Below are 27,918 nucleotides of genomic sequence, written 5' to 3'. Positions count from 1 at the left end.
ATTTTGGCTGCGTATGTTTTAGCCATGTTAGCTGCTATAGCAGATTAACACCACTGCTCATGGGTTAATACAATAAAAATATATTTCTCTTGCAGACCAGATTCCCCATCCAACTGGTTGGGAAGCTCTTCATGTGGCTTTTCAGAGTGGACAGTCCTGCTAGCTGTCCCTTTGCCCTCTGCCAGATCCCCAGAGTTCTTTTCATTCATTGATGGCTTAGGAAGAGAGAGTGTGTGCAAGACACACGTGTCTTCTACTCACTGGCCAAGATAAGACAAGACTACAACATCATTTCCTGGTCCTGCCTACTTCCTGTGGGCGGCCCCTTCTCCACGAGAGCAGCACCTGACACAGGGGACTCATTCTCCTTTGATGCTTTTTAAAGGTGTACTTGTGACTCGAATGACTGTGATCCTGGGAAAACTCAACATTTCATCTCATCAAAGTCACCTTTCCAACTTTAGCAGTGAAAACTACAAGAAAGGGGGTCAAAATTCAGATTAGGCATCCTGGAGCATCCTCTCTGGCTCCACAAGGTGATCAGAGAGTGTGGACACATATCCATCTATTGACAAATAATTGTGAAAGGCAAAATGTCTCCCTAAATTATAGTAATGCACATGTGATGTGTATAATTCAACACCCTTTTGTGTAGGAAGTAGCCATACTACTAATACACTGCTGGTGGAATTCTTAATTGGTTTAGCCACTTAAAGAGAAATCAGTATTATGTCTTAAAGTTGAAAATGTAGGCATCCTATGGCCCAGCAATTCCATCAATATGATCAATAAAGATTTATTTCCCAATCAGCAACCCAAGATGACTGAATAGTGCAAACAACTGCATATATAAATGACTCCCAGTGGTTTCATTTTTCAATGAGATGATATCTGAAGAGCAGGAAAAAAATGACTGGGTTCATATGGAGGAGAAATCAGTTCCGCTGGAATGCTGCTGTCAGGACTGAACACAAGGCGGCAAGTTTGTAGATGGTGGAGACCCTCGTGCTGTTTATCTCACAGACATTCTCATGTAAGCCTGCCTGGGAGAACTGAAACAGGTGGACGTATCTGTGTAAAGAAGAAGCAGTGTGGTATCATCTCATATGGTTCTCACACCATGGGACACATGAGAAAGAATCACCAAGTTTATACCAATTCTTTTTATTAACAGAAGTATTGGTTCAGGATGAGTGGAAGCATTGTAGAATTTATCTGCTGTCAGACAAGTAGAGATTTCTAGGTAATATTCTGCTTCCCAGACTGGCCACTTGAGTAATATGATAAGAACATAGCCATCATGGTAGTGGCATAAGTACCTACATTTTCTCTTAAATAATCACTTACCTGGGGACCTCACCTCTTGAGAATATGTTGAAAATAGAAAATGTATATAAAGTCAGATAGGCCTTCGTGAGAACAGTTGGTCTTTCCTGGGGGTAATTTTGCCTCTCCCTGTAGGGAACATTTGACGATGTCTACAGACATCTCTGATTGGGCTGACTAACAAGGAAGGAAGAACTGCTAATGGTGCCTAGAAGGTGGAGGGCAGGGATCCTGATCAATATTCTAAAATGCACAGGATGGCCTGTTATAATTTAGATCTCAAGGGGCCGGGGATTTAGCTCAGTGGTTCCGCTGCCTGCCTCGCAAGCACAAGAACCCGAGTTCGACCCCCAGTACCAAAAACAAAACAAAACAAAAATAATTTAGATCTCAAATGTCTCCCCAAAGTCTCCGGTGTGTGGAAGATCGTTGGGTCATGGGGCTCGGTACTCATCAGTGGACTCATCCTTGATGAGTTCACAGCTGAATGTGCTGCTAGGAGGTGGGGCCTGGAAGAAGGTGGGTCACAGGGGGGTGGGAGGGGGGTGTGACCTGGAAGGGTGTATTCTTGTCCCCCACTCCTCTTCTCTGCTTCCTGGCTGCCATGGTCTTTCCACTGTGCTGTTTCTGCTCTCAACCAGCTGACATTAGACTGAACCCACTGGAAACTGTGAACCAAATAAATCTCTCCTCTTTTAAATTGTGGGTGTTGGGTACTGTGTCTTAGCAACGGGAAAGTGAAATACAGCCCCCCTCTCTGAACAAAACATTATCCACCCTAAAATGTCAATACTGTCTCTCTAGATGCAGGCATAAGGGTATTAGCAAGGTACATGTGGTAGCTTACAGCCTGACAGTGAAGTAGGAGGCAGAAAAATGATAAAAACAGGCAGAGGAGTTTTAAAAAATGAAATTTACAAAAGCATATCAGTGTATCACCTTTTAGCATGGAGGCAAAGAACTCCATGTATGCCAATGACCCCTGACATTATCGCTGATTCACACCACTGAGTTGTAATAGCTGTTTGAATAATGTTAATATATTCAGCTTAATAAAACAGATGGGGGATCTTTATTACCTGCAGCTGAGTGGGGCCTGTGATGGCAGAGACTGACATCCATGATAAACAGACATTTCTGAACTCTGCCTGGAGCTAGGGACTGCTTGCTCCCCAGTACCTTATGTATTAGAGACAGGATGTATGTGGGAAAGTACTACTTTTAGGAGTCTCAAGGACTAGGGTCCTCTCTCAGCTCTGTGACCCTGGACAATTTAAATCTTCTGCGTAAAGGGGATTATAACGCTCACTATTCTGAAAGCTATGAAGACCAAGTAAAATTATCTGTAAAGTACCTGATGCATGAAGGTACTTGATAAATGACAGCTCTTATTATATTGTAAATGAGTAATAGTTTATAACAATAAAAATACTATTTATATTTATATGGTAAATGGATAACAATAAAAATAATATCTATATTTATATAGTAAATGATTAACAAATGATATTAAAAAATAATCTGGTGGCCTGACACATAGATATTCTCATATTCTGGGACTTGGCAAATAAAAAGTAATTGGCACCACCCCAATGGCCTGACCGCGAGTGGCCAGCTCCTTTGCCCATTCTTAGACAGCTCTGAGGAGTTGCTGCAACAGAAAGGAGGAGGAAAGATGCCAAGAATTCAGTCTTCAAAGATTGGAAGAGAAAAGAGCTCAGAGTAAATGAACTTGACATTGAACAACTGATAGAGTTACTACCATGTTGAATTCCCTCAACCCAACATCAGTGCAAAGCTTGGCTGTTCTTGTTTATTGTTTCAGTCTCAGGGAGCAGAAAACCCCACATCAACAAGGCAGTCATGCATCTGAGGGGCTTTCAGGTCTCAGAACTACCTCGCCCTCAACTTCCTGGTTTGTGTCCTGGCGTTGTAACTTGCTCACTCCATGGGCTCGATACCCAGGTTAAACAAGTTGCAACTTGTAGAGAAGCAAGTGGCTTTCTCTCTAAGGCTCAGTTTTCTTCCCTGGAAAATAGGGCTAGTAGTAATTCCTATTTCTCAGGCTATTGTTTATCAAACATATAATTAAATAAAAATTAAATGCAGATATTCAATAACTATTAAATATTAGTTGAGGGCTGGCAAATGATAAGAGCTTGAGTGGTACCTTTTCCTTTTATTATTAACTGTTACCATACTTGAGATGGCTTTGGGTGGAGATTTTATTGAATGTTACCCTGATAATCTTGGTCCTAAGTAGCAGTGCTCTTAAGGGTAGTTCATCTATTGGATGTACAGTAGTTTTACATTAATTCTTAAAATTGAATACATGACTTTTGTTTGCAATAAGGGATGAGCAGGTTTTTCTTTTCTTAACAATAGTTCACACAATATCATTTTTATTAAAGTTATAGTATGGCAAGTGGATGTTATCAATAACAAGAAACCACTGTGGAAGTGACAAGCTCATTATTTTTATCCTTTTATAGTTTTAGATCAGTAAAAGGAACATATCTTGATACATCTCAAGTGTGATTTCAAATGTTCTGGGTTGTGTATATTTTTCTTTTGTATAATTTCCTGTTTTAGAAGGTAATTCTTTCCACAATTCTGAATTGGTTGCAAAATGAATCAAATTCAATGGTTAGGTTCACTGTTGACCTTATGGGGAAATTTGATTCAGTTTACAACCAGAATTGGGGAAAGAATTAAGTTCATGAATCAAGATACCGTACACAGTGTGGGAATTCACTGGCATCCATGGTAGGATTCTTCTACTCTGTTTCTATAACACAGGATTTTTGAGAGGGCTGGGTACATAAAAGATGAAACATCTCAATTGGGACAAACTTTCGCTTATGCCGGTGCTGATAAAGATGAAATAGTAGGCCCGCATTATCAGCCACATGATGGGAAGGTTGGGGCTTTGGGATGTGCTATCAGTCAAACCTCTGGAAAGGGGAAGAGGGCTGGAAATTAAGTTCAGTCCTGAGGCCAAGGATTCAGTCAATTGTGACTGTGTAATGAAACTCCAGTAAAAGCTCAGAACAGTAGGGCTTGGGTGGGCTCCCTTGCCGGGTTATACCTAGCAGTGCTGGGAGGGAGAGGTATCCCGAGGCCCCGGAAGCTTCCCCTCTGGGACACTCCCAGACCTCACTGCCCTCCCTATGCAGCTCTCCATTTGGCTGGTCCTAGTTTGTAGCCTTTAGAATAAACTGCAGTTGTACAGAATGTGTTTTCCTGAGATCTGTATGTTGTTCTAGCAAATTATCAAGCTGATTGAGTTATCTACCAGACAAAATGGCCCCAATGGTCCTGCATTCTAAAATGGCTCCCGTTCCTAAATGGTTCCTGCTTACGGAAATGAGCCACTTCAGAAATGTGAAACCTACCCCCTCTGGAGAAGCAAAACATAACTTGTTGCTCCACCTTGCTATCCATGTGATCCTCCCTTTCCAAACACTGGGCGTCCGGTTGCTCACTCAGGATATTCTCTGCACTGCACGGCCCTGTATAAACCTCAACCCAGTTAGTTTCTCCCTCTCTCGCCATTGTTCGAGGCAACCCCACAGCTCCTTCCCCAATAAAGCCTTGCCTTGTGGGCTCCTGCTTCGGCTCGTTTTCTTTCACAAACCTGAAGCATAAAGAGAATCCCCAAATTTGTAGCCAGGCGGTGAGAAGTATGGGTGGTCTGGAATCCCCAGGATGAGTGCGTGATGTCAGAAATGACATCTTGTGCGTGACGATGCCTTTACCCTTTGAAGTTGGACCTAAATCTAGGTCGTACCAGCATTGTATTGCAGCAATCACTGTGAAGGCTTCAAAGTGAAGAGTCCTCCATCATTTCTTTCGCTCCTTGCCCATCATATGCGTTCTACTGGAAATCCCCATTGTTTCCACCTCCAAACCCATCCACCTTTCCCCATCTCCGATGCTACCACCCCAGCCAAGCCTCCATCGTTTGTCACCTGAACAAACCAGTGGTCTTTTAATTGGTCTTCCCCCTCCTCCTGCTCTTTCTCCCACTCTCCATTCTTCATTCTCTGTCAGCAGGGTGATCTTTTAGAAATCGAATTCAGTTAATGGCCTGGCCCTGAAGAAGGCTCTCAGGGTTTTGTTTTGTTTTTTTGGTACTGGGGATTGAACTCAGGACCTTATTCTTGCAAGGCGGGCGCGGTGCTACTGAGCTAAATCCCCTGCCCTCTCACGGTTTTTCTTAATATCTTCAAATTCCTTCCCAAGGCATGCAAGGTCCTTGCATCCTGTTTACTTGTCCAAGCTCAGTTCATCTTACTCCCTGTGGATTAGATACAACAGCCCCTCCCCCTTTTTTTAAGAGTAGGAAAAATTTATTGAGAGAAAGAAAGCTTCTCTCTAGGAGACAGAAGAGGGACTGGAAAGTGGGTTGCCTCCTTTTTGACCCTTTAACACAGTGGTGCTTAATCTACTTTCACATTACAGTCACCTGGAGAACTTAAACCTGCCTAGCGTGGGAGTGATGCTTGGGTATGAGTACTTTAACAAGCTCCCTCGGGGAGTGTAGTGGGCAGCCCGGGCTGAGAACTAGAGGAGCACTAGTTGGGTCAGCTTTTGGCTGCTCCAGGGCCGTTGTCCTTCCTGTCTCCACCACCTGGGATGCTGTTCCCAGGTCCTGACGTTGCAAGGCCTCAGTTCAGACACCACCTCTTCTGAGTAGGCTCTTCTGTCCTCTTGAAAGTGGTCTCCCTTCCCCTTGTTTTCATCACTCTATTCACTGTACAGTTCTTACTTCAATCTGTAAGTACCTTGTTTGAATTTTCTAGTAGGTGCCGTCTGCAGTAGAATGTAAGAACCACGAGGCCACAGACCTTGTTTATTGCTATATCCTCAGTGCCTAGGACAAGGATTGGCATAGAGATGTGTTCAGTTCATACTTTTTAGTGGTTTTCTCGTTGTTTTTTTTGGGTGTTGGAGATGGAATCCATACTAGGCACATACTTTACCATGGAGCCACGCTCTCCGTGCTTTAAGCGTTTCTTGAACAAATAATCAAACATATGAGTAGCTGATAAAATAGACTAAGTAATGTTCTACATAACAAAATGGTGCTCTGAATTTAATAGCTTTCTTTATCTCTCTGTATGTACTATATTTGTATCTACATATATTTCTATACATATATACACACATGGACACACACACATATATATAAAATATGTGTCTTACATATCCATTTTTTACCTAGGAAAGATGGTTCTTTAAAAATATTGGCCTGATAGGCACACTCAGCTACCTGATCTTTGATAAGGGGCCAAATAATTTCACTGGAGGAAAAACAGCCTCTTTAACAAATGGTACTGGGAAAACTGGCTCTTCACATGCCAAAGATTGAACCTAGATCTATATCTCTCAATATCTATATCCCTAAATATTAAAACAAAAACACTTAATCTTCTGGAAGACAAAATAGGAAAAACTGAAGTACAGGCACAGGCAAGGACTTTCTGAGCAGAACCCCAGGTGCACAAGAAATAACACCAAGAATAACAAGTGGGAATACCATCAAATTAAAAAGCTTCTAGGGAAGAAAAGTGGGGAAAAAAAGAAAAATTAAGATATATTATGTACTGGTACAAATTCCCTATGATTAATGTGATCAATATGTATGACAAATACATACAAATAAAAAAATAAAGTTAAAAAGTAAAAAGCTTCTGCAAAGCAAAGGAAACCACCAACAGAGTGAAGGGACTACTTACAGAATGAGAAAAAAATTTTCCCTGGCTACTTCTCAAAGTACTGCCTAGAAAATACAAAGAACTCAAAAAAATTAGACCCTCCAAATTGAAAGATCCAATAAAAAAGACATCTGAAATGAATAGACACTTCTTAGATAAAGAAGTACAAATGGCCAATAAACACATGAAAAAATGTTCAATATTGCTGGCTATTTGAGAAATGCAAACTAAAACAACACTGAGATTCTCTCTCTCTCCTAAAAGAATGACTATCTTCAAGAAATCAAATAACAACAAATGCTGGAGGAACCCTTCTTCACTGTTAGTGGGAGTATAAACTGGAACAACCACTATGAAAACCAGTAGGGAGATCCCTCAAAAAACTAAAAGTAGAAATTCCATTTGACCCAGGTGCTGTATTCCCCTTCTAGGTGTTTTCCTTTAACATATGATGTTCAAGACATCAAATTACAGTGACACATGCATACTCATGTTTACCACAGCACAACTCTAGTAGCAAAGTCTTGGAAATAGCCTGTATGTCCATTAACAGATGAATGGATAAAGAAACTATGGTATTTGTACACAGTAGAGTATGTGTGCTCTGCCATAAGAAGGATAAACTTGAGTCATTTGTAGGAAAATGGATGCACCTTGAGACTATATTAAGTGGAGTAAATCAGACACATAAACTTCAATATCACATGGTTTCTCTTATATGAGAAACGCAAAATAGAAACAAAGTGCAAAATAAGAGATTGACAATAGGAAGTAGCAAGATGGATCTTTGGCATATGGGAAGGAAACTGAGGGACAGAGGAGAGAAAAAGGAGGGGAGGAAAATGGGATTTAAAAAAAGGGGGAATTGTGAAATGTTGTTTCATGCACCAAGGAACACGATACGGGGGAGGAGAGAAGGGGATTAAAAGAAGAATTAAGAAATGCCATGTACACATACCAACTTTCCACGGTTAATGTGATCATTATGCACTACAAACAGGTACTCCCCTCACCCCCAATACTGGCCCAACAGTGTGGAGTGTGACAGTCCATGAATTCCATGAGCCCTACCTGCAGGGGAACCTGGTTGTTTTCGCTGACAGATTGGAGACTGCTTAGGTTGGTTCCCTGGATCACAGTATTCCCGGAACATCTCCCTTGACCACTTCCTGGTCATCTCTCAGGTGCCGGATTTGGTGTTGTCTGTCTCCCTGTGGTGGATGGGCCTCCCCTCTCCACCCTTGTGACAGTCATCGCAGAGCCTGGATGTACTTGTCCATTTGTCACTATCCACCAGTGGTCTGTGCTTTCAGGGATCCTGTTTCTGTTTTCTCCAAGGCCTGGCAAACAGCTGGCGCTCAGTGTGTGTACTGAAAGCACGTGGGCACAAAGCAGGAAGAGGAGAGATTTCAGAGACATTTAGTTGGGCTCACGCCTCAACTGTCACTGTAACTCTATTGTCACGTCATTTGTAAAATAGGGAAAACAGTGTCTGCCTCCAAGAGTTTTGGGGAAGGCCAAATGAAATCTGTTGTGGGAAGTACTACACTTCTAAGGCAATGTTAGTTAATTATTTTAGTTGAAAATGGTTTATTTCAATGATAGCAGCCATGGAAACTACAATTCTGTAGTAATTTATGTTTTATTAGCATTATACTCTTTTGACCATTCTTTTAAACATTTTTTTCTTAGTACATATTTGCAGTACATAATGATTACATTAATTATGGAGAGTTGGTACATGGACATAATGTATCTTATTGTTAGTTAAATTTTAATTAAGCTCATTTCATTTTATTGACTATCCTAACATTTTTTCAAGGCAGGACTGCCTACCAACTTAGCCCCTAGGGACCCATCAAAGAGCAGAGCTGTGTCCATCCAGGTTTTTTTCCACCCACAAACATTTTCCTGAAGATCTTGTTCTATTAGCAGGACCTTGAGCTGCAGCAGGTTCTGGGGAGGCCAAGCTTCCCCTGAGTCAATGGCTCCGTGGAGACCTGGTGACAGTGAGCAAAAAACACAAGCTGAGCCTTCAGGTTACTTTCCCTTCCTCATTATTTAACCACACATGCAGAGGGAAGTTGTGAGCCTGACTCTTTTTTTTTTTTGGTACCAGAGATCAAACTCCTTGCGCTTGCAAGGCAGGCGGTGGAACCACTGAGCTAAATCCCCGGCTGCCTGACTCTTAAATTTGGGGAGCCAACAGTGGTTTCTTCAATGAACAATCTCCAGTCTGGATCTTGCTGTCATGGAGCTGACTAGTGAGATGGTCTTGCTTGATAAATGAGGGTTCCACCAAAGCTTTCTTGGGTTTGATTTTTGGAATTCTTGGCCTGCTTATGAACTGGGAGGTCCAAGCACAGGTAGTTTAGTTCTCTTCCAGGAAAAGGAGCCTCTTTCATTGAAATAAGTTTGTTTCTGGAACCTTGCTGTGACCCATGCCCATGCGCTCTCTTACTTGCTTTCTATAATCTCTGAGAAGACACAGGAGGCTGCGGTAAGGTAGCCCTCCCTCCCTCAACCCACAAATTTGGAAATAAGGAAAATAAGGTTGCTTTCGGAAAACTGAAAAATCCATGCTAGATGGGATTAATTACCTGTAAGATTAAATTGTAACATTATTTGTAAGAAAATATGTGAGCAAAGAGTTGGAAGACACCCCAAACTCCAATCAAGTGTAAAAAACAGGGGTCTGCAGTTGGAAGGAATCCATTTTAAATCACAGCACCACCATCTGTTGCTTGTTTAATCTTCTTAGTTTCTCTAAATATTAACATCTTGCAGATCTGGGTTGCCATGTATACAGCACAGAATTTATTGTAACAATGAAAGTATTGTATCCAAAGCGCCTTGGACAGCACTTGGTGCATCACGGATGTTGAGTAAAAGATCAATATGACCATCTTCATCACTGTTAGAGTGCTCTTTCATGGAGGTGGAACTATTAGATGTGACTATAGTTCTGAAAAGATTTGTCAGTGCTCATATGAACACCATACATCAAGCACTCAGCTAAATGCTGTTCTATATGTATGCACTCAATAACACTGTGGGATAGATACTGTTCTAAGACGCATTTGGCATAATAGGAAACTAAGGCGTGGAAACAAGGTCACAGCTGGGATGTCAGCTCCTGCTTTCTATCCTCAGAGCTTGTGCCCTGAGGCACTGACTAGGTCAGCATGAATCCAATCAACTTTTGGCTCATTGTATTAAGAAAGACTAATGAAGAGAAGAGAAATGGTGAACTTGGAGAGCAGGGCAGAAGGAAGTGATTCATACTGCTGAAGGTGTAAAGACACAGCTGGAAGCCACTTTCTGCAATCAAACACTTTCATTTAGCTTAGTCTTTTATCAGCAGTATGCACAGGATTTTTTCATTGTTCTCCATGGTTAATGCTACCTGTGACATGTAACATTATAGCATAATATAAATATATGTGCATTTACAATAGTTTAAACATTATTTACAATTCTCACGTTCAATGCTCCAGGAAGATACGCTGTTCATTGACTTTGAGTAATAATATTCTCTTCTCTATTTATTTGCAACATATTTATTGCAGATGTACTCTTTGTGAGTATTGCGTTGGAGAGGTACCCTCGGAGGTACTCTGATTTGAGAAGCACAGGCTGAGAGCATAGCTAAATTGTAGCACTCCATCAATTTACATCTAAGGAGGCTCTACTTTCTTTAGTATATTTGACTTTCCTAGCATCTGTATGAGTTGGACTTCAATTGCGACACCATTAAACGTCAGAATCATACATTTAAACATCCTTAACCTTTATACACACCAAGAAACTGCCTGATGGTTTGTGTTGTGGTTCATGCATTTCACAGGCACAAGTCTTTTGCTTGGTGTGACAGTTATGTTATTCACTGTAAATTAATAAACTGACATTCTGAAGTGCTCACCAGTCCCTACAAATTGTGTTAATGTGAGATTATTTCTGAGAAACTGTAATGCTCTTTCTGGTTCTTGGTACATGAATTACCCGCTTGAGGAGTAGATTCTGGAACTTAGTGAGCTCACCAAAATAATACTTTTTTGAATTCTCCTGGTGCTTGACTGATAAACTGAATAATTAAAAAAATATAACATATATAGTAAAACTTCCAGACAAGTCATTTTGAGTAAAGAAAAACAAAGAAATAATGCTATTTTTAGATTTTAAAAATTAGCAATAAGGATCTATTCTCAAGGACTTGAAGAACATTAGAACTAGTGTTGTCAGTAACAAATATTAATAAGGGGTGGAAGAGATGTTGGTTAAATGATACAAAATTTTATTTAGACAGGAGGAATAAGAGGGAAGGAAGCTATCATTTTTCTAAGAAGCTTTCAGGCATGGTTGGTACCTCTTTCTGAAAACTATTTAAGCCTATCTGTTAAGGGTCTACACTATTTCTTTGAGTGTGCACCTTGAAAATCTGCCTAATAAATCCCTTTATGTGCTGTACTGATGTGTCTTGAAAATTCTTTTTCTGCGATGGAAGTCAGCAAACCTGCAACCTACTCCACGAGGTGAATCAAAGGTCCCCATTTTCACTTTGATTGGTGACATTTCTTTTGGTGAGCCAGTGGCAGGAGGTAAAGAAGCATCAGGACTATGACTTTGACTATCAAAGGATGATGGTTCACCACAACAAAACCATCTTCTTTTGTCTCCTTTAGGTTAGTTAGGGTGAGACTTTTGATCCCTTGCCAGGCAGGGTCAGTACCACTCTCAGCCTGAAGTAGAAACAAGAAGATGGACCTTCAGCCCCTCTGCATCCCTTAAGAATAAGGGGATCAAAGTCAGGGGAGTGGGGCTGAGATAGGATAGAAAAAACAAAGAAGGTAGGAAGGAGACAAAGAGAATCATAATTTGTAAATTGTACTTTAAAAAAGACCGCAACTTCAGGACACAAAGTTACCCAAGGTTATCCACATGAGCGTTCCCTAGGTTTGTTTATGCTTCTTTTCTTCCAGGCTCATCATACTCCAAACCTCTTAAAGATACTATAAGGCCATATATTAGCTTAGTTGATAAAGAAAAGAGCAGAAACTTGATCTTAAGGTAAAGGAACAAATTGAGAGAGTTCAAAGAGTGTTTTTAGGCAAAACATCTAGATCACTCATTTAAAAAAAAAATGGATGGGGCCTTGCCTTTCTCCTGTAAAATGGGCCACTGTCTTTCATAGGTGGGCCATCCTTTTTTGCCATAAATCAAGATCAAGATGGAACTTCCTGTAGAATCACAAATCCCACAGATTTCCATTGTCAAAAACACATAAATATTCCCAGCTCCAAATTATAGCAAGCCTCTCTCTCGAGGGCCAACGCTATTTCTTTGAGTGATTATTTTTACACTCTGCCAGGATTTGTTGTGGGGTAAGTGATTATCACAAAAAATTTTGGGAGAGACAGTTGATAATATGTGGTTTAGAAATTTGTAAAGCCCTTAAATTTACCAAGCATGTCAGGGCCCTTGACTACAACACTGAATTCCAACTCTAACACAACAAGCAGAGCACAGAGAAAACAGACTCTGAGAGGGCTCCGCATCCCTTGTGCTGTTAGGGTTTCTCTCCCTGAATTTTGTCTTTTCAGTACTGGGCCTGTTTCTGAATCCAGGGCCTTTACACAAAACTACATTTGCAGCCCTTTTTAAAATAGTTTGAGACAGGGTGCTAAGTCAGTAAGTCACCCAGGGTAGGCTGGAATTTGTAATAGTGCCTCAGCCTCTTAAAGTGTCTGTTCCTAGGATATTGTGTAAAATTTTTTGGAGTGCTGGTTTGATATGCACAAAGTTCCTAAGGTGCTCTTTGTCATGAAAGTATCTTATTTCTCCATCCATTTTGAAAGATAGTTTTGCAGGGTACATCAATCTGGGTTGGAGGGTGTTTTCTTTTAGGGCTTGGAATATGTCACTCCAAGCTCTTCTTGCCTTGATGGTTTGTGTTGAGAAGTCTGCTGTGATTCTGATGGGCTTTCCTTTGTATGTGATTTGTTTCTTTTCTCTGACTGCTTGTAGAACTTTGTTCTTCTGTTGTGTTTCTGGAATCTGAACAATTATATGCCTATGTGTAGATTTTTTTTGATCAAGGCTATTTGGAGTCCTATATGCCTCACTTATCTGTATGTCAAGCTCTTTTCTCATGCTTGGGAAGTTTTCTGCCATTATTTCTGTGAAGAGATTTTTTTATGTCATCTGCACTCTCTCCTGTTTCTTCATTGAGCCCAATCAGTCTTATGTTATTCTTCTTTGCATCATCTAGCAGCTGCTGGATTGATTTCTCATGTTCTCTTATAATTTTGAAGCAGTTTTTCTTTTCCTGGTCACTAATTGCAGTTGTAGCTTCTATATCTGAAATTCTGTCCTCACATTGGCTCATTCTGCTGTGTAGACTTTCAGTGGAGTTTTTCATGTCCTGGAAATCTATTTGCATCTGTTTTATGGATTCCATTTGTTTCTTATGTTGGGATTCCATCATGTTCCTGAGCTCCTCTCTAGATTTATTAATCATGTCTTGCACTAGGGGCACAATTTCTCCTGTGATCTGAGGAATGATTTCTGATTTCACTTTTTCCAGATCCCCTTTTGTTGCCAGTTCAGTGGGTCCAGGTGGTTGAGTATCAGAGTGTTCCATCTCATTTCCCTTTGGGGTTGCTGTAGGTGATCTGGAAGTCTGGTTTTGAGACTTATTTACATGTTTTCTCATTTCGGCTGGGGCGGGGGGCTGTTAGTGCCTGCACGGATTACCTCCTCTGAGCTGGGAGTGGTGGGAAAGGTGCCCGGAGCAGCGGTAGGGATGGTGACCCAAAAGCCCTTTCCTGTGGCCTGGGAGCAGTGGGAGGGATGGTGACTGGGAAGCCCCTTCCTCTGGACCAGGAGCAGTGGGACGGCGGCTCAGAAGCCCCTACCTCTGGGCCTGGAGCAGTGGGACTCAGTACCTTGGTCTGGTGGTCTGGTGGTCTGGTGGTCTGGTGTCCTCTGCATCTTTGTAGTGTGGAACCAGGTGGCTGCCTGTCTGCAGCGGGGTGATTTGGCGTCTTCCGCGTGACTCGGGACCTTGGTAGGGCGTGCACAGACCTGCCTGTCTGCAGCGGGCTGATTCGGTGTGTTCCGTGCGACTGGGGACCTCGGTAGGGCATGGGCAGACCTGCCTGTCTCCTCAGCCTCTTAAAGTGCTGTACTACCATGCCTGGCTCTCTCTGAAGTTTGGTCTCATTCTCTCAGGTTTGTGTTTCTCACAAGGAAATATGGCACCTACTGGGAGTTCTGAACTTACAACCAGTGAGTCTGTAAGAAGACAGGGAACATTTCCAGAAGCGTTCTCTGTTGCAATTGTGGAGCAATCATTTTGACTTGAGAGAGCTTTGTGGTGGGCTCAGTACTCTAGGTCACATGATTGGAGTGGGGAGCAGCATTCCTCCGAAGGCAGAAAGGCACAATTATCAGGAAAAAATCAAGTATTACATGGATGAGAGACAAAACTTATGAATATCCTAAATGTAATAAATGATAACACTGCATTTTTATAATTGAGTACTTTGTATTTGCAAGAAATTATACTTAGGGCTTTTCATAAACTTATCTAATCCCCATAATAACCCTATGATGTAAGAACTATAATTATTTCTATTTTTCAGATTAGAAACTGAGAAATATTTAAATTTAAATTTTTATAAGACAACACAGCTGCCAAGGAGTAGAGCCGGGATATAAGCTCATATATGTCTGAATCCAAAGTCAGTGTACTTTACCATTACATGAGTGTATTTGAATTTATGTTGTCAGATTACTGATGATCCTTGATTATCAGATAATAATTGTTTTCTAGTTTCATGATAAAAATATTTTCATAAAATGATTTGAATTTTTATAGAAATCTTTATATCCTTACAGATTGCTGGAAAAGCTTCTGATAGATTGAAAGTAATAATGACACTGTCCAATGGCAGAGATATCAAAAGAGTGCACTAAGTGAAGGAGCAATTGTTGTCGTCTGACAGTTGTGGGAGATACCTGACTTAACATTTGGATAAAAGCACTGAGGGTTTGCATGAGTTTTCTGGGGTGCTCAAAAGAATTCTCATACACTGTTCTGGAAGCCAGAAGTACAAAATCCTAATCTCTGGGTTGCAGTCAAAATGGCAGAAGCTGCCTCTTCCAGCTTCTGGCGGCTCATCTGTGACATACAATCATTCATGTTTTGGTGTCATTTGCAAGCATCACTTGCTTTCCTTTACTTATAGTTTTGTCATCCTAATCTCTGCCTGTCTTCCCATCACTATTTCCTCTGTCTCTGATCTCCCTGGATCTCCTCATTACAGTGCACTTAAAATGGCATTCAGCACTACTCTGATAAGCTCTTCATCGCAAGATTTAATCACATCTGCAAAACCTTTGCTCCATGAGGTGACACTCACAGGTTCCATGGATCCACAGGGGCTCCCTTTCAGGCCCACATGGGCCAAGTGGGAGTCACTGGGGTACATATATGAAGGCGTGCACACTGACTGTTTGTTCTGTTTATTACTGAAATCATGCATTGCAAGAACAAAGATTCAAAAAATTTAGTCAATAGTACTTTGTGAGCCATGATGTTATGTAAGTAAGGTTATTGGGAAAAATATTGATGGAGCACCAGCTCATTTACAGCAAGAAAGAGAAAGAGCTTTGTCACATGAATCAAAGAAGTGGCTCTTGAGTATCAAACCACAAAATGCTTTCTAACAAAGAATAATTGGCACTTAACGACAAGGCTCCTAATCTTGATTTAGCATTGATGGAAATACTCAAAACTGTGACTAAGAGCAAGCTGTGGCCTCTATGTGCACAGCACGCTTACAGAGAAACAGGCAGCTAGAGCAACACTTCGTGTTTCTCCAATGGAGGACAATGTTTTAGGTGGGCATGGTACAATGAGGGATGATGCCCCACAAATAAGTGCAATTATGTGCCAATTAAAATAAAAATAATAAAATTAAAAATTTTTTTTCATAATGCTCTTTTTTGCCGCAATTTATAAATCTGAGCATATTGAATAATCTAAGCTTGGGGTCTAAACTCACACATTAGCTGGGCAAGGTGGGGCATGCCTGTAATCCTAGCTTTTGGGAGGTTGACGCAAGAAGATTACAAGTTTGAGGCCAGCCGGGGCTACATAGTAAGATCTTGTCTCAAAAATCAACCAACCAACCAATCTCCCTCATATTAGTAACAAAATATCTCTATAATAAACAGTCAGGACAAGATATCAGGATTCCTTTAGTAGGCTGAACTATGATACAAAGGGTTTGCTTCTGGGGGTTTTACTATCAATAATTAATGTTTATCTTCACTAGGTAGAGAAACAAATTAAGAAGAAACAATGTTTTGTGTTGCACATAACAAGTCCATATCCATGTCTGAATACTGCAACAGAACACAAGACTATATTTTCTAGAGCTGTTATCAGGTAGCTTGCTTCTAAAAAGTGCTAACTATACGTTACCGGGTTTGGAGTTGCTCACCTCTCTTTCTGGAGGTGGATTCCAGGTTCTTCTCATCTTGAACAAAAAACTGAACGAAATGAGCCAAAAGCAATGGCAAAGTTTATTTGAGAAAGTAAAAGTGAAGAGTGGGAGAGAAACTGGCTCTGCAGAGTGAGTTTGGGCCAGGTAAATAGAAAAAGAGGGTAAAAGCAAGGATAAAGGTATATAAGGGAGCTGGGAAATGCAGTGTGGGCTACATGGGAAGTAAGGTTAGCGTGTCCTTCATGCCTTGTCTCTCCTTTTGTGCTGTCCAAATCTTGGGACACCCGTGAGAACTTCTACCTATGGGTCCTGAGAGGTGGTGCTGGGATCCCATGCCTCAGGCTGAGGTCAGGTTTAGGCCATCCTGCTGAAAATCTGTGCGAGGGCCAGGAGTTTAGCTTGGTGGTTCTGCCACCTGCCTCGCAAGTGCAAGGTCTCGAGTTCCATCCCCGGTACAAAAAAAAAAAAAAAAAAATCTGCGCCAGTTCTTCTCAGAAGTCCATGTGGGTGTAGGGCTTTGGGAACTGTTTGGTGGATGTGTCCAGGATCTAGTAGTTAACAGGTCCTGCCCACTTCCCAAGCCAGCTTTGCCATGCCCTAATTTCCTATCTCAGAGCCACTGTCAGCAAAAGAGTTGGAAAAATCTGTATTCAGAGTCACTTACCTTTGTTTTTCAGACAGCCTGCTGTCCACATAGTGTCCAACAGGGCGAGAAGGTTGTACTCAGTGAGATGCTACTTTGCTTTCTATTTGATTTCCCATGTTTGTGCAAAAGAGGCATCAAGCATTTGCCGTCATTCCTCATGACCTGAATTCTAGGTCGGGAAATTCTAGGTTGGGATTATCTAATTTAATCAAAATATAGAGGAAGAAAGTAAACTCTAAGAGGAGGTAAGGCATGGTGTTGAACCTGGCTTCTGTGTAAAGCTATAGGATGCCACACCAGGTACAGCACCCTAGGGAAAGATGACAAAGGATGACATTTCTATGGGAGATAAAACATTTCTGTGAATGTTTATGTTATTTTTGTGGTCTTCAATTACTTCATTTGTCATTTATAAATATAAATATATATCTACAGTAACATTTTTAAATGTTTACCATTTATTGTCAGTTCTATTTAAAAGTATTTTTATTACTATATAAAGTATAGTATATGAAGTTTTGATATACATAGTGAAATGATCACTACAGAGAAGTAATTCAACATATCCATCATCTCACAGTTACTTTGTGTGTGTATGGGAAGAGCACCTGAAATCTACTCTCTTAGTGCATTTCCAGCACTATATACAACACAATAGTATGGTCATCCTTAAACTGTACTTCAGATCTCTAGCTTTATTTGTCCAACTGCAAGTTTGTTTTCTTTGGTGTAAATCTCCCAGAATTTCACCTTCCACCTCTGGTAACCAGCTCTTCTCAATCTTTTATTTTCTATCAGTTGTTCTTGTCACTGATAAAATGTTCTTATCCTTAATCTTAGAAATATTTTATTTTTAATCAATGTATTATAAAATTAGAACTAACCTTTTCCACTTTACTGAAAACCAGTAGTCCACATTGGTGCAGAGAAAACATTAAGCTCTCTGTACGTGGAAAAATTTGAGAAATACTTCCGAATGTAATCTTACTCCAAACTAGGCACTGGGGGGAAAAGAAAAACAAAGCATTTATTCTGCTCCTGATATCAAAGATTTGGAGTCTAACTGGGAGATGAACATATGTTTAAGTTGCCAGAATGATAAAGCAGGGTATGATTTATAATCATCCAAAGAAATTGTGTTTACATATGACTTGACAAGTTAAGTGGCAGAACTAAAGCCAGGGCAGGAGTTTTTGACTATTTTATTATATCAGCAATTAATTTTTTTTCATCACAAAGAACTTTATTATGACAAAGTCCTCAGGGTAGCATTATTTCATTCATTCAACAAGTGTCCTAGTCTGCACTAGAATATGAAACTATTTATTTATTTTTATTAGTATGTTTATAGTACATAATGATCACAGTCTTCATGGGGAGTTGATACATGTACATAGGACATTTTAATTCTTTTTCCTTTAATCCCATTGCCCTCTCTTCCCTCTCCCTTCCCTCTATCTCTTGGTCTCCTTCCCTTTTGCAAAGGTCTATTTCACTATTTCCTGTTACCTATCTTCTATCGCCCTTTATTTAAAGTTTGGGTTTCTCATATAAGAAAAATCATACAATATTTAAGCTTCTGTGTCTGATTTATTTCACTTAACATTATGCCTCAAGGTGCATCCATTTTCCTACAAATGACTCAATTTTATCCTTCTTTATGGCAGAGTAGTACTCGTCTAAAAACACATTTTCTTTATCCATTCATCTATTGATGGACATATAGGCCACTTCTAAGATTTAGCTATTGTGAATTATGCTACTATAAATGTGAGTATACATGTTCCACTGTAATTTGGTTTCTGTAATTCTTTCAGGAAGATGCCTAGAAGAGGAATAGCTGGGTTGAACAGAATTTCTATATTTAGTTTTTTGAGGAATCGCCATACTGACTTCCATAATGGCTGTACTAGTTTACATTCCCACCAACAATGTGGAAGGGTTTCTCTCCAGCATTTGTTATTACTTAATTTCTTGATGATAGCCATTTTTTTCTGGAATAAGATGGAATCTCAATGTTGTCTTAATTTGCAATTCTCTAATGGCCCGAGACACTGAACACTTTTTTCATCTACTTATTGGCCATTTTTACTTCTTCTTCTTCTAAGTGCCTGTTCATTTCAATTGCTTATTTTTTGTTTGGGTCTTTTCTTTTGTGGATCTAATTTTTTTGAGTTCTTTATATATTTTAAACATTAATTCTCTGTAAGGTGTAGCTGGCAAAATTGTTTCCCCATTATCCACTGTGTTGATGGTTTCCCTTGCTGTACAGAAGCTTTTAAATTTGATGAGGTCCCCTTTTGTTGATTCTCAGTATTATTTCTTGCACAACTGGGGTTATGCTCAGAAAGACCTTGCCTATGCCTGTGTCTTCAAGAGTTTTACCTATTTTAGCTTCCAACAGATTAAGTGTTTCTGTTTTAATATTTGGATTTGTGATCTATTTTGATTTTAGTTAAGTACATGATGAGAGATGTAGGTCTAAATTCAATCTTCTGCATGTAAACACCCAGTTTTCCCAGCACCATTTTTAAAGAAGCTGTTTTTTCCTCTAGTGTGTTTTTGGCTCCTTAGTCAAAGATTGGGTAGCTGAGTGTGCCTGGAGTTGTTTCTGCACTCTCTCTTCTGTTCTATTGACCTACATGTCTGTTTTTTGCCAACCATGCTGTTTTTATCACTGCAGCTTTGCAGTATAACTTGAAATCTGGAATTGTGATGCCTTCTGCCTTGTACTTGTTGCCCAGGATTGCTTTTGCTACTCTAGGTCTCTTCTGGTTCCACATGAATTGTAGGATTATTTTATCTAGTTCTGTGAGGAATGCTGTTGGTATTTTGATTGGTGTTGCATTAAATCTACTGATCAGTTTTGGAAGCATGGCCATTTTGACAATATTGGTCTGCCTATCCAAGAACAAGGGACATCTTTCCACTTTCTGATGTCCATTTTGATCTCCTTTAGTTTTCATTGTAGAGGTCTTTCACTTCTTTGGTTAGGTTAATTTCTAAGTATTTAATTTTTCTTGAGGCTATTGTGAATGGTATTGTTTTTCTAATTTCTTTTCTGGTGAGTTTATTATTGATGTACAGGAACACTATTGATTTTTGTGTGTTGACTTTGCCTCCTGCTATGCTACTGAATTGGATATTAATTCTAGGAGTCTTGAGTGGAACTTTTTGGGTATTCTATGTAAAGGATCCTGTCATCTGCAAATAATAATACTTTGACTTCTTCCTTTCCTTTGTGTGTCCCTTTTATTTCTTTCTCTTGCATGATTGTTTTGGCAAATCTTTTGAAAACTATACTGAACAATAGTGATGATAGCAGACATCCTTGTCTTGTTCTTGATTTGAGAGAGAGAGAGAGAGAGAGAGAGGGAGAGAGATAAAGAAAGAGAGAAAGAGAGAGACAGAGAAAGCTCTCAGTTTTCCCAAGCCCATTTAATATGATGTTGACTCTTGATTTGCTATAAATGGCTTTCATTGGATTGAGATAAGGTCCTTCTATAGCTATTTTCTTCAGTTTTTTTTAAAATCATGAATGAATGTTGAATTTTCTCAAACCCTTTTTTTTCTGAATCAATTGAGGTTATGTGATTTTTGATTGTGTGGTGCTAGAGCAAAAGGACTGCAGAGGTGAAAAATGGAACACCGTGCACGGCTAACGGCCTCTTGCACTCATTAAACTCAGCTGGTCCAATGGAAACCTGTGTCTATCAGACCTCGTACATGCTTGTGCAACTTGGTGAGTAAAATGCAGTGATTACCAATAGTCATATTTCATCCTGCCTCCAATGTGTGTGCCTGTGAAGACAAGTGTTTATTGTTATTAAGCCTCTGCTCCACTGAGCACCCTCTGCTGCTGCAACCTGAGCCTCTACGAAGCTGTGCTGGCCACACACACTGACCATTGTCCCAGTGTCGGGGAAAACATTGACTATTATCTCCCTGCCATGCACTAGGAATGCCCATGGAGTCAGCCAGTGGCTTTCTGGCACATGAATTTGCAGGTGTGCTGGCCATCTGTTTTAGGAGCTGGTAGTTTCCCTCTGAAGTACCTTGTATGGCCAGTGCCCCTCTTCAAAAGTCAGGCTCATGTGTGAGCCCATGCAACACCTGGAGAGGCAGTGGCTGGGGCACATAACTTAGCTCATAGACACTCCAAAGCAGATCATTCTGCATAGCCTTGTTGGAGATCTGTTTTCCCATTCATTGATCAATCATGTCCTTTCCCTTCATGATTAAATAGTCTTCTAGACAGTGATTTTAATCACTTCAGAGAATCCCATCACATGCAGGAAGGAACATGTCATGATTTACTTTAAAAATTCCCTTTTGTTGGATATTAAAATAACTTCTGATATTTTGCTGCTAATAATGCAGTAACAACCCTCATTGTCCTAATCTTTGTGAATCTTTCTAAATTAAAAAAATTAAAAAGTACGACAAGCAGCCATAAGATAACTCCTGTGAATATTATTGTCTGGGTTTTGGCTCATTTTCTCAGGATTATTAGCAGCCCTTGAAACAGCTGCAGCCCCAGCTGTATTGCAGATGGGAAAAGCCTGCGGAGGTTCCGAATGGACTTCACACTCTGGTTGGGGGAAGAAAGGCAGGAGTGAGAATATAAGATTGCCATGGAAACATGCTTGCAGGCTAGACACACATCTTGGTATCTGACCCATGTCTCAGAGTCAGTGATGACCAGTGTATACAAAACAAGCTCCAACGATGAGCTGAGAGGTGTCAGAGGAGACTCTGGAGTTCCCAGCTGCCTCTGTCCTCTCTCATGTCCCAGAAGTCCAGTCTGAGTTGTCTTCACACATAAACAGAAAAACTATAAAATATTAATGCTTTGTTATTGACTGTTTCAGACATTCAGAGAGCATCAACCTCTTCCAAATCAATATGCTTTGAATTATGCAAAACAGTGCCAGAGTCACATTTATCATTGTCCTCTGGGTTACAGTGGCCAGAGGAGCAGGAGCAGCGAGTCATGCGAGATGGTGGCCAGTCCCTTCCCTCCCTGTACTCACTGCAGAGTCAGTTCAATCAGCAGCAGAGAACAGAAGTGTGTCACTCATCCATCAGCCCTTGCCTTGCAAGGACAATTTTGGAAGAAGCCCAGTGGGTCTCTGAGATGTTTCTTCCTCTTTGATTCTGGGGAGAAAGCGATGGTAAGTTTAACATACTTTATTTCTGCTTTCCTAGAAGAAATGTGTACTCATTCTAGAAACTTTGGAGAATGCAGAAAGATGAAAGTAACAATTGTTTTCCATTTAAGCAGACTTTAGTTTTTAGAATAGGTTCACAGCAGAATTGGGTGGAAAGTTCTCATGGAGGTTTCTGCTCGGGTGCACTGTGATTCTTTGTATCTGCTGCAGGTCTCTTCAGGTTTAGGGGCAGTAGCACGACCCATGACTTTACTTCTCAGATGGATCTAGGAAGAACTGTTGATATTTCAAGTTGTTCAGATTTGTTATTAGGATGGAGTGGTGACTTCCAGCCATCTTACATGTCTGATCAGAAACTGGAAGTCTCAGGAAGATAATTAACAAAAAATGCCTGTGGACATCCCAGCAAGATTTGGACACTGCTAATTATTAAAATATATATGTATTTTATGTATATATATATATGCATAAAACATGTAACTGTTTTTATAAAAATTACCTTAAGATTTGTATAGCTTTTTATTTAGAATTTTTATATAACATCAATTTATATTTTCCATGTCATTAGATAATCTTGTTTATAGGTTTTTTTTTTTTGGTACCAGAGATTGAGCTCTGGTCCTTGCGCTTTCAAAGTAGGCGGTAGAACCACTGAGCTAAATCCCCAGCCCTATAGGTGTTAATGTCACAGCATCAGATGGGATAGGGACCAGCAGTGTTCTTATTTGTCCCAATCAATGAATTGGTCAGGACAATTGGTGGATGTGAAAGATTACCGTTTACTTTAAGGCAGAAATAAGGAAAAGAAAAGAAAAGAAGAAAGAGGAAAAAGTACAAAAGAACTGCTCAAGGAGAAAAGAGCACTTTGAAGGAAGAAGAGAAGACACGTCCTGCAAGCAGCACAGACCATGGCAAGAATGAGAGGGCAGTGGCAGCAATGTCAATCGCTGCCATCCTTTTATGTCTTTTTTGATAGTTGATCCAAGTGGTCCCAATTGATCTTGTGCTAGAAGCCTGATATCAGGTGCCAAGTTCAGTGTGTTCTTGTATCAAAAGGTTGGTACTGGGTGCAGAGCTCGGCTCGATCCGAGATTAATAGATCTCAACTAGTAGACCACACCCAACTGCTCCAGCTACATTGGATGTCTATCTTAAGTGGTAACAACTGAACAGAGTTTTCAATGATGACAAAAATTCAGCCAGATGAATACTGGCTGGAGGCTGAAGAAGAGCTGATGCCCTCAATAGAGGTAACTTCTGGAAAAGCTGGAGCCAGGGAACCGGGGATGGTACTGAGTGGCAGATGAAGATTGACGATGCAATGATACAGGAGAAATAAGGCTTGGTTGATAGGAAGTAGCACATTCCTTCATAATTGTTGATTTAATTTTGGGCGCAAAGTGTTGTATTTTTCTTGAAAAGGGAACAGAAACTCATAAATCTATGCAGGGCAGAGTCTACCACATGCCATTTCTTAGCAAAGCCAACCCTTACCAATGGGACTATGCTCAAGGAATCCTACTATAGAAGGAATGAGATAAGGATCAGTTTGTGTAAGATTTTTGCCTAGTTAAAACTTAAAATGAATTTTGTGACTCATAACAGGTAAACTTCATTCATCTGAAAATTAGAAATATAGATTTCAATTATTTCTTTTACTACAATAACATTTAAAAAAGGCAAATATTGAACATAATCCAGCATATAAAGCAAGAATAAGATAGGATCTCTGCTTGAAGCAGGGTGTGTGTGTGTGTGTTTGTGTGTGGGTACAGAGGCAACCAGAGCTCAAACCTCTCAGAGTCTCTTTTGCCTAGAGGGCTTAGAACTGTAAAATACAATTTATAAACTATTGGATTAGACTGGAGAATTATGAAAGATGAACAGACTTACAGATGGTCTAATTGAATTGTCCAACCATGGATTTTTAGAAATAGTCTAAGAGCTGGCAAGGGATTTTGACTTTCCTCCACCAGGGGATAGGATTGAAAGTTTTCTCAGGCATTTCTAAAGCTTCTGATTTAACTTCTGATTTAAAAGAATTTAACAATCATTTATCTTTAAAATTTTACTAAATTGTCAAATACATATAACAAAATTTATAGTTTTAAACTTTTTTGAGACAGAGTCTGTCTCACTACATAGTTTAGGCTGGCCTTGAATCACTATGTAGCCCAAGATGGCCTCCAACTGATACTGATCCTCCTGCCTTAGCCTTCCAAGTGCTGAGATTACACGTGTGCATCGCCACCCCTGGCTATTAAGCATTAAGTGTAGTTCAGTGGCATTAAGTACACTCACATTGTCCTGTGACCATAACCACCATCAATCTCCAGAATTCTTTTCATCTTGCAAAACTGAAATTTTATACCCATTAAAAAGTAACTCCTGGGGCCAGGGATTTAGCTCATTGGTTCTGCCACTTGCCTTGCAAGTGCAAGGTCCCGAGTTGGATCCCCAGTACCCGCCCCCCGCAAAGTAACTCCTATCCTCCCCCACCAAACCCCTGGTAATCACCATTCTACTTTCTGTCTCTTTGAATGTGACTACTCTAGATAGCTCATGTAAATAGAACCATACAGAATTTGTTCTATCCTGACTGACTTATTTCACCTAGCATAACACCCTCAAGGTTCAATTGTAGCATATGTCAGAACTCACTTCTATTGAGGGTGAATAACACCCTGTTGTTTATTGATGCCACATTGTTTATGCATTCATGTACCAATAAACACTTGAGTGGCTCTCATCTCTTGGTTACTGTGAATAATGCTGCAATAAACATGGACCTACGGATAGCTCTGTAAATCTCTGCTTTTAATTCTGTTGGGTATATACTGGTAAACCTAGTTTTTGGATCATATGATAATGATAATTTTATTTTTAATTTTTTGAGGAACCACTTGTGTTATTTGTCAGCTTTCTATTGCTATGACAAAATACCTGAGGCAACAACTTAAGAGGAGGAAAGATGAGTTTGACTCACAGTTTCAGAGGTTTCAGTCCATGGTTGCTTGGCCTTGTCCCTTTGGGCCTGTGGTGAGGCAGCACATCATGACTGGGAGTGCTTGGTGAAGCAATAATGCTCAACTCATGGCCCACATCAAGCAAAATGAGGGAGGAAGAGATGAGGATTCCAATTTTCAAGGGCACACTCCTAGAAGTGTAACTTCCTTTCACTAAGCCTCACCTCCTAATGGCTCTAACATCTTCCAATAGTGCCACAGGCTGGTGACAAAGCCCCTAACACATGAGACTTTGGGGGACATTCCAAATCCAAGCTATAGCACCACTACAGTTTTCCATAGTGGCTATAAAATTTTACCAACCCACAGGATACAAGAATCCCTACGAACAGTACAAAAGACTAATTTCTTTTCCTGAGTGGTTATTCTACTGGGTATAAAGCTCTATTTATTCTGGTTTTGATTTCCATGATTAGTGATGTTAGGCATCTTTTTATGGGTTACTGGCACTTGTATATCTTCTTTGGGGAAAAGTCTATTTAAGTCCTTTGCCCATTTTTATTGATGTTGAGTTGTTAGAGATCTTCATATAGTTTTGATATTAATCTCTTATAAAATATATAAGTTGCAAATATTTTTTCCCATTTAATGAACTGACTTTTAACTCCATTGATTTTAACTCCTTATGCATAGAGGGTTTTAATTTTGATGTAGCCCAATTTGTCTATATTTTCTTTTGTTGCTTGTGCTTTTCCTGTCATATCCAAGTAATCACTGTGATATTTAATATCATGAATCTTTGCCTCATATTTTCTTCTAAGACTTTTAGCTCATCTGTTTAAGGCTTTCAATCAATTTTAAATTAGTGTTTGTATATGTTATAAGGCAAGGATTCAGTTTCATTTGTTTGCATGTGGATATCTAGTTTTCCAACACTATTTGCTGAGGCAATGTGACTTCTTAAAGCCATAAAGTAATAGCAAAGATGTAGACAGAACCCAGGTTTGCTGGGCTCCCAGTTTTTAGAACTTTCCCTATATTTATTGTTAGTGCCTCATTGCCCACTGTCTTGGATAACTGAGGCAGTATTGTATTCACACAGAAGTGTGATGAGGAAGTCATCCCTCGATTCTTGACTAACTGGCCATCCGATTTATCCCTCCTTCACTATTTTATTGAGTGTGGAAGGAGACAAGCCAAGTCACAAAACTTTGGCTTCAGAATCCTGTGTCATTCACTTACTTTCCATTTCTGAACCACAGGGCTATGTCCCCAGGGAAGACAACACCCACTGGTACACAAGAAGCACTTCTAATTTGTTGAATGAAAAACGGAGCTGTCGCATGAACTCCTTGCTTGTTTTCAACCTGTTATTTCTTCTGTTTGCAAGGCTTTCGGTAAGAGTTGGCATGATTTCAGCTTCCAGTTAAGGAAAGGATAGCAGGCTTTATTTTACATAAATTGAAAGCCATTTCTGAACAACAACATGATACCATTAAGGCTTCACAACTGATGAAGAAAACAAATCCTATATTCTGATCGCCTTTGTGCTGCGACTTCCCATGCCCTAATTCAACACTGTTTTGCTTAGCAGACTCCTTTTATTAAAAAGAAAGACATGGCTTAAACAATATGGAAGTTTATGTGCTCACATTACCGAGGTTGCCATATTCTTGCATCTGAATGATGGCCTTGAGTTTGCAGATGCCTACTGTTTTCCTCACTGACATCTGGCATCACCATATGGATACCTTGTGTGCTTTGCCTCACATCCTCCCAGTCCACTTTAATCTAGGAGTCAGCTGTGCATAGGAGTAGCAGCAGCCTGCCTTTGTTGTACCTGTCTGCCCCAGGGCATTTGTAACGCCAGGTGTGGGACCCTCGTGGGAACCAACATTGTGACTATCTGAACAGCGGCGCATAAGCAAAGCTGCACACACTTGGGAATGACCACTCCACGGGGCAACCTTTGACCAATGGGAACTGAAAACTGGCAGGTAAGTGTTTCACCCTCTCCCCTTGGGTGACATTTCAGAGTCACACTGTACATAGTTCCCCAGAGTTTCTCCGAAAGGTCAACGTCCAGTTGCCAATGGTAAGGACTAGTTTGATAATGTGCCCTTGACTTTGCTTTCCTTTACTCTTCAGAGTCTCCCCACTCTTGTGCCCTGGGCCCATTTCCCAAATAAACAACATACATGCAAATCCTTGCCTCAGGCTCTGGTTTTTTTAGGAGAAAACAGCCTGATAAAAGAAAGGGCCCCACAATCAGTGCCTCAGGGTGGAATCTGTGACTGGATCACTCAGGCAATGTGGATGGCAATGTGGACCCTCTTTTGGGGGTGGGTGGAGTGTTGCCATCCCCTGGCGAGTAGTACTGTTACAGTTAACAAGGCTTTCTGTGATGCGGAATGGGGATGAGGAGGAAGTGGAAGGTGAAACACTGGTGTAAGCTGGGGAGCCTGGGTGGAGACAGTAACCTTCAGGTTAACATGGTTAACCTCATGGCTGCAAAGTGTCTGGCAAGAACATGTGAGGCTTTTTGTCTCCTCTTTCATGTCCAGAAGAATGCTCCCA

At 40.4% G+C, this 27,918-nt stretch overlaps 1 protein-coding gene across 5 annotated transcripts in view; it reads left to right on the top strand.

Moving 5' to 3' along the window:
- The window catches only part of LOC147824875 (uncharacterized), an 80,781-nt gene extending 53,242 nt beyond the window's left edge, over positions 1 to 27,539 (top strand). For 4 of the 5 annotated variants that reach the window (XR_015441730.1, XR_015441727.1, XR_015441728.1 and 1 more), the window contains one exon: positions 96 to 2,773. Coding sequence is in view for 1 of the 5 variants with exons in the window: in XM_087188359.1 (XP_087044485.1) it covers positions 22,171 to 22,378; positions 26,604 to 26,771 (376 nt within the window). In the remaining 4 variants the exon portion in view is untranslated. Of the gene's footprint in view, positions 1 to 95; positions 2,774 to 22,170; positions 22,379 to 26,603 lie in introns of those variants that run through there. The other variant, XM_087188359.1, reaches the window with a different exon arrangement.
- The last annotated feature ends 379 nt before the right edge of the window (positions 27,540 to 27,918 follow it).

The sequence above is a fragment of the Heterocephalus glaber genome, unplaced genomic scaffold (genome assembly GCF_053883595.1).
Source record: "Heterocephalus glaber isolate CG9 unplaced genomic scaffold, H.glaber_assembly_v1.0 deba00001531, whole genome shotgun sequence".
Taxonomy (NCBI): Eukaryota; Metazoa; Chordata; class Mammalia; order Rodentia; family Bathyergidae; genus Heterocephalus; species Heterocephalus glaber.
The sequence above is the reverse complement of the archived record's forward strand: the minus strand, read 5'-3'. Positions and strand labels throughout refer to the sequence as shown.